A 7,414-nucleotide genomic window follows, 5' to 3' on the forward strand; every position below is an offset into this window, starting at 1 on the left:
ACTTTAATCAACTCATCTGGCCACTTTCCTCTGGGCTGATTGAAGATTAGCTTCATTATTCCTGTCATTATAATGTTGTTTGCTCTTTCTACCAGCCCGTTTGACTCTGGATGCCTGACTGATGCAAAATGAATCTTCGTGCCAATTTGGTCACAGAAATCTTTGAATGTTTCAGCATCAAACTGTGTTCCATTGTCCATAGTTATAGCCTTCGGCACGCCGAAGCGATAGACAATATTCTGCCAGAAGAATTTTTGAACTATGGCCGAAGTTATTGTAGCCAAAGGCTTTGCTTCAATCCACTTAGAAAAATATTCTACTGCCACCACAACATACTTCAAATTACCTTGTGCCGGTGGAAGTGGACCTAACAAATCCAAGCCCCATCTTTGTAATGGCCAAGTAGGCTGTATCAGCTGCGTGAGAGACGAAGGTTGCTTCTGATCTCTTGCACATTTTTGACAATTCTCGCACTTTTGAACTAACTCTGCTGCATCCGAAGCTGCCTTCGGCCAATAAAATCCTTGTCTAAACACTTTTCCTAGCAAGGCCCTAGACCCAATATGAGATCCACACAGACCTGCATGTAGGGCTGGATATCGAGCTGGCTCGACTCGACTCGGTTCGACTCGAGTTGGCTCGTTATGATAACGAGTTAGCTCGACTCGACTCATTATGATAACGAGCTGGAGAAGCTGCTCGGCTCGGCTCGTTTGGTAACTCGGTCTGACTCGATTAACTCGTGAGCCAGCTCGTTATCAAAGTTACCATAAGCCATAAAGCCAACAACCATACATACAATCATATATAATATCAGATATAACTATTTACAAAATAGCAGCCATCTCATTCACTTAAACAAACAAAAAATAATTGTATATTGAAATACATGCAGCCACCAATTATAGACTTATAGTTCATAATAGTTCCATTCCATAATCCATAATTCCATACTTTCAGAGTTTCAGTTCTAGAACCAAAATACACGCAGTGATGCAGCCAACAATTATAGATCAGGACTTCAGGTTCAGGAGTTCAGGACAAAGTTGTAGGGAGCCAACAAAATATGCCAGGTTAGCAACAGTTGCAACCAACAATTACAGGCTTACAGTTACAGCCAACAAAATATAATGACCATGTGCCTCTCATGTCCTCTCTCGGGTCCTATCTCTCCCTCTCCTCCATCTCCTCCATGTGAGTATGTGACCATGTGCCTCTACAAGTCATTAGAAAATCAGCAACACATAAATCAGAACACTTATAAATCAGGGACATCATATAACTCATATAAATCAGGGACAACATATAAATCAGCAACACATTCATGTAAGTATATAACTCATGTGAGTATGTGACCATGTGCCTCTACAAGTCATTAGAAAATCAGCAACACATAAATCAGAACCACTTATAAATCAGGGACAGCATATAACTCATATAAATCAGGGACAACATATAAATCAGCAACACATTCATATAAGTATATAACTCATACAATACAAGTCAGCAACACTTACAATTACTTGCCACCACACACTTTGGAAATTCCACGGACTCGATGTCACCATCATCACCTTCTCCCTACAAAATATGTACAAAGTGAGTGTCACATATTCAGATAGTGAAATGTCAAGTAAACACTTAGAAGTTACAAGTATTGCCACCATACACTTACAGTTAAAAGAATAGGTGAACTTCGAGACCCGCGTATCCAACTAGAAGCACACACCAAAGCCTGAACTGTTGCTGGCTTCAATGAACTCCTGTAATCATCAAGGATCCTACCCCCAGTGCTAAAAGTGGATTCTGATGACACACTGCTAGCTGGAACAGCCAAGAACCTCTTTGCCATAGAAGATACCACAGGAAATCTATGACTATTCACCTTCCAATAGTTAAGCAGATCAAAGTGTTTCTCATCTATGGACACATTTGATTCATCTAGATAAATGAGCAACTCAGATTTGGAGCTTTCTGTAGCACTTGACTCTAAGAAAGTTTGGAATCCACTAGGAACAACAGAAGCTAAGGAGTTGCTTGTATCCTTTGAGGAAGAGGCTGATTGGGCATTACTTGGGCTATGTTCACTAATCTTGTGTCGGTATATGACCTCATACTTCTTGTACAACCTTTCCAATTCTTTATCAATGTCATCTATTTCTTTTTGAGCTCTTAAGGAGTCATAAATCTGACCAAAACACCATCTAATGTATCTCATTTTGAACCTAGGGTCAAGGATTGTAGCAATAACCATGACATTGTTTCTCACTTCCCAATATTTATCAAACTTGTTCAACATTGCATCAGCCATACTCATCATATATGCATCACCTGACTGTTGTGCCAGTTTCAATGCAATCTTGACTTTAATTATATAGGGGTAAAATACATTGGCAGTGGGATAGGTTGATGCTGAAAAGGCAGTAGTTGCTTCTGCCATTGTTCCCAATATTGGTTTGACTTTGTCATACAAAAGCCATTGGGAGTCTAAAGGTTTCCATTCATAGTTGTTGTCTATTTCAGAATAGTAACCAAAGGCCTCCTTATAGTCAAGGCAAGAATCTAGCATTTTGTATGTTGAACCCCACCTTGTTTTAACATCAAGGCACAACCCTTGTCCTACTTTAACAGAATATTGGTTGCAAACTTCTACAAAGTACATAGGGTCAAAGCTCGAGTTCTTTCTAGCAAGAAACTTGGACTTCAGATTTGTAATAGCAGAATCATTACTAGAAGCATTATCAAGAGTGATTGTCAAGATCTTATCCTCAATTTTCCATTCAACCAAACATTCAAAAACAGCCTGAGCTATGACAATACCAGTGTGTGGAGGATCCAATTCAATAAAGTTCAAAACACGACATTGCAAGATCCAATCAACATCAACATAATGTGCCACTAAACACATATACTGAATGTTTTGATTTGATGTCCATAAATCAGTGGTTAAACTTATTGATTCAGCCTCTCTAAGACTCTTCTTGATTAGTTCTTTCTCAGATTCATAGATCTTCATGCATTCATTTTTAATAGTCTTCCTACCAATAGATTCATAATTGTTATTCATCCATTTCATCAAGATATTGAACCATTTATGCTCTACCATTCTAAATGCATATTCATGGACAATTATCATCTTGGCAATTAACACTCTAGTGTGCTCATGATCATATTCAGTGGGATTAACAACAACAGGTCCACCATCTGAAGTAAAGGAGAGACTACCTTGAGCAAGATTTTTCTTAGCTTGTGCCAGCTTGTTCAAATACTGTGTGCACTTGTCTAGGTGTCGGTTTAGTGTTGTAGTGCTGCCCCCTTGATGGTACAAATAAGATCTATGACAGAACTTGCACTTGGCTTTTGTCTCCATAACCCCAAGTTCCTTTCTAGAAGCAACAGTGACCACCTTAAAATACTTCCAGCAACCAGCCCTCTTTACTCTATTCGCCTTGCACTTGGATGGGGACAACTGAATACCAGCTCTTGACCTCTTTCCTCCTCTCTTTGTCTTTTCAGTTTTTGACAACTCATCTCCATCAGTGGAAGGTGGAAACTCATCATCAAGATCAAATTCACTGTCATCTGATTCCGACAACATAACCTCCAATTCCTCCCCTTGCCCCTCCTCCATCACAACATCAAGTTGCTGCGAAAAAAACAGTACAAACCATTCATGTTTCCGCATAAGAACAATCAAAGTTGTTTATGTATCTACATCTCCATAAATCAAAGCTATTCATGTATGAAATATTGAAATTTATCATACATTTATACCTTTTCTATAGATACAGAGACAGCACCACAACAAGATGTGGATGATGAAGGTGCAGTGCTAGCAGCCGCTGAAATCTTCTTAGCTGCTGGCATAAGCTTCTTCCTCGTGCTCGTGCGCTTAATCATTGATCCGGAAATTCGTGGTATTGGCGGACGTGAATGACCTTCGTGTGCATCCGGTTCTTGGGCTTCCATGGAGGCAAGTGGGCGTCGGAGGCCGGACAGCAATACAGGGCGAGGGCGCCGTCGGGGAAGACGAACAGACAGCGAAGAACAGACTGCTCACCGTGTATTGAGCAGACAGCGAAGAACAGATGGGCAGACGGCGGAGGGCACACGCCGGCACGCCGCACACCGGCGCGGCGGTGCTGCAGCCTGCTCTGCTCCACGGACAATGGCGGCTGGCGGCTCTAGGGTTTAGGTTTTGGGGAGAGAGAGGGAGAGACCGAGAGCGTGAGGGAAGGAGAAGGCAGAAGCCAAGCGCCGTCTCTTGTCTCTGTCTGTTCGGCACTTCGGCTGCTCTGCAGCGTCAAGCACTCAAGCCTCAAGCCGTCAAGCGTCATTGCGTTTGCGTCTCTTGTGTGGGCCGTGTGCTGGGCTGCTCGGCTGACTATGGGTGGGACTGGGCTGGGCCATTGCAGATTAGCAGTGATGTAAAACTCGTTTGACTCGCGAGTAACTCACGAGTCAGCTCGAGTTTGGCTCGTTAAGAACCGAGTTAAATTGTTAGCTCAGCTCGTGACTCATTTTAAACGAGCCGAGTCGAGTCGAGTCACTAATGAGTCGAGTCGAGCGAGTTACCGAGCCACGAGTTTTTTGTCCAGCCCTACCTGCATGTATCTCCTTCATTAATTATATACGTTCGGTTCTGGATAAACACTTGAGGAGTGGAGAACAGACTCCATCCTTGTATAATTCCCCTTCTATTATCGCATACGGTCTTGTCCTTGCTTCCATTCTCTTATTATAAGCTTCGTCATCCGAAAGACAATTGCCTTGGAGGAAAGATATAATTTCAGTCCTCCAATCTTCACTATGTACAGGGGAAATTGTAAGCACTGCTCTCTCCATAAGTTCAACAGAAGGTGCTTTTATTGTCTCAAAAAATACTTCCGAAGGTAGAGGGAGCCCCTGTGCCGCTGATTTGGTTAACAAATCTGCATGCTCATTTTCTCCTCTTGGAATATTCTTGACAGAAAAACCTTTGAAAGAAGCCTCCAGCCTTCGAACTGTATCCAGATATTTTTCAAGCTTCGGGTCTCTTGCCTTGCTACTTTTGTCTACATGGCCAGAAATGACTTGAGAGTCAGTTTAAAGGATGGCCCTTCTTATTCCCATTGCCTTTAACTTCCGAAGCCCCAACAGAAGTGCTTCGTATTCAGCAATATTATTTGTACAACTGAAGTCAAGCCTTGCTGCATAACATGTTTTGACTTTAGAAGGCGCAACTAGGACAGCAGCCGCTCCTGCGCCGAAGGTTCCCCAAGAACCATCGCAGAACACTGTCCAAGCTTCGGCGTCTTTATTTGTTTCTTCTTCCTGAGCCCCTGTCGTCCAATCAACAATGAAGTCTGCTAACGCCTGGGACTGAATTGAAGATCTATGTACATAGTCAATACTGAATTCGTTAAGCTCCGCAGCCCATTTTCCAATTCTTCCTGTAGCTTCTCTGTTCCTCATTATGTCCTTTAGAGGCTGTGATGAAGGAACAGTTATGTGATACGCTTGAAAATAATGCCGAAGCTTCCTGGAGGCCATTAACACAGCATACAACACCTTCTCCAATTCTGTATAATTTTTCTTTGATAAACTTAAAACTTTGGAGATGAAGTACATTGGAGCCAGCTTTTTGATTTGGCCATCTAGCTTCTCGTGTACAACTGCCGCACTAACTGTAGAGTGCGAAGCTGCCACATATAAGAGCAATGGAGCCCCTGGCGAAGGTGGAGTTAGTGTTGTTAGATCGATCAAGTATTGCTTCAACTCTTCGAAAGCTTTTTGCTGAGTCGGACCCCATTGAAAAACTTTGGCTAACTTCAGTATTTCAAAGAATGGCAGATTCCTTTCTGCTGATCTGGATATGAATCTGTTTAATGATGCTAGTCTTCCTGCCAGTCGTTGGGCCCCCTTCTTTGTACTTGGCGGCTCCATCCGAAGGATAGCTTCGATCTTATTTGGATTGGCTTCGATTCCCTTCGTTGATACCAGGCAGCCAAGGAACTTGCCCTTCTTCACTCCAAAAACACACTTTTCTGGATTTAATTTCAAACCAGCTTGTCTGAAGTTGGCAAATGTTTCTTGTAAGTCAGCAATGTGATTCTCTTGCTTCGTTCTCTTTACTATGATATCATCGACATATGTCAGCACATTCCTGCCTATTTGAAAATGAAGGACCTTGGTTGTCATTCTGCTGAAGCTTCCTCCTGCATTCTTGAGCCCCTCAGGCATCCGCAGGTAGCAATAGGTGCCACTAGGAGTTATGAAGCTGGTCTTTGGCTCATCTTCCTTCTTCATCCAAATTTGATGGTAACCAGAATAACAGTCCAATAGACTCATGAGCCCTGAAGAAGTTGTTGCATCTACAAGAGAGTCTATTCTTGGTAATGGGAACTCGTTCTTTGGACAGGCCTTGTTGAGATCTGTGAAGTAAATGCACATTCTCCATTTACCATTGGCCTTCTTCACCATAACAGTGTTGGCTAGCCATTCTGGGTATTTCACCTCTCTGATGACACCGACACTAAGAAGTCTCTTCACTTCATTCCGAGCACCTTCAACTTTGTCTTCATGTGGCGGAACTGCCCGAATTATTCCAACTTAAGTGCCTAAGTCCCACCTCAGAGGCTAGACCACACTTAAATGGGAATAACCCGTCAATTCCTCGGATCTAGTCCGACAAGGCCACTGACAGGATCAAGTACCACAATCTCACTCGATGGTGAGTCACAGAGCAAATACAATAAAGCATAAAACCATGCATTAAAGAGTATTAAATTATTACATCATCATCGGAGTTTTGCAAAAGTAGTCATCATTGTTCGAAGTGCAGCGGAATAAAACTAATGGTAAATAAACAGAGAGATGGGGAAGCCTGTCCCATCACTCCTCATGCTCCTCCTCAGCCGAGGCGGGGTCCCACTCGACAGTCCAACCTGGTGGCAAGATGGACGACCAAGTCACTCCAGCAACCATGTCCTCCAGAGAACCTGTAAAATTATGCCACAAGCAAGGCTGAGTATACTAATACTCAGCTAGACTTACCCGGTGTGAGGAGTCTACTCCTCTACCTCTAGACATGCAGTTGTTTGGCTGTGGGGTTTGGTTGCCAAAAGCACTAGCCGAGTTTCTAAATCAAGTTTTTAACTTTGTCAAATTAAGTGTGACTCTCTTAAGGCTAAAGATGTACTATCTACTCATACATGGTAGCAAACATTTTTAGCAATCAACATTTTGTATCATCTCATCACAATTCCACTTGTTACTCAATGTAGCAGCATGGATCAAGCAGTCTCATTAGCTGCGAGAAGCAGACGATTCGAATCGAATTTTTATCCTTGCAAGGTAAACCTAAACACACGACATGGCGAGGCACTCCGTCCCCACACACATCAACCGTCCCCATCGATTCCCTGGCAACAGA

At 42.7% G+C, this 7,414-nt stretch overlaps 1 protein-coding gene across 6 annotated transcripts; it reads right to left on the bottom strand.

Moving 5' to 3' along the window:
- Positions 1–826: 826 nt before the first annotated feature.
- Positions 827–4,359, bottom strand: LOC103638073 (uncharacterized). 6 transcript variants are annotated; one of them, XR_004855301.1, is made up of 5 exons: positions 3,775–4,359; positions 2,485–3,646; positions 1,676–1,933; positions 1,518–1,581; positions 827–1,216 (listed from the first exon to the last, which is right to left on the bottom strand). XR_004855301.1 is itself a non-coding variant. In XM_008661064.3 (5 exons), coding segments are annotated over exons 1-5 (831 nt in total). In that variant the 5' UTR covers positions 3,970–4,313; the 3' UTR covers positions 827–1,214. The 6 variants fall into 6 exon arrangements, 2 of the variants coding, with proteins under 2 accessions (XP_008659286.1, XP_008659291.1); XR_004855304.1 differs by having other exon boundaries at positions 1,676–1,843; positions 3,226–3,646; positions 3,775–4,313; XR_004855303.1 differs by having other exon boundaries at positions 1,676–1,885; positions 3,226–3,646; positions 3,775–4,313.
- Between the last annotated feature and the right edge of the window lie 3,055 nt (positions 4,360–7,414).

Source organism: Zea mays, chromosome 1, assembly GCF_902167145.1.
Source record: "Zea mays cultivar B73 chromosome 1, Zm-B73-REFERENCE-NAM-5.0, whole genome shotgun sequence".
Classification (NCBI taxonomy): Eukaryota; Viridiplantae; Streptophyta; class Magnoliopsida; order Poales; family Poaceae; genus Zea; species Zea mays.

Coding starts and splice junctions, on each gene's coding strand:
- LOC103638073 (XM_008661064.3), bottom strand. CDS start 3,969: ATGGAAGCCCAAGAACCGGATGCACACGAAGGTCATTCACGTCCGCCA. Junction 1,825..3,225: donor TAAGAAAAATCTTGCTCAAG/GTAGTCTCTCCT, acceptor TGGCTGTTCCAG/CTAGCAGTGTGTCATCAGAA. Junction 1,582..1,675: donor GTTCACCTATTCTTTTAACT/GTAAGTGTATGG, acceptor CATATTTTGTAG/GGAGAAGGTGATGATGGTGA.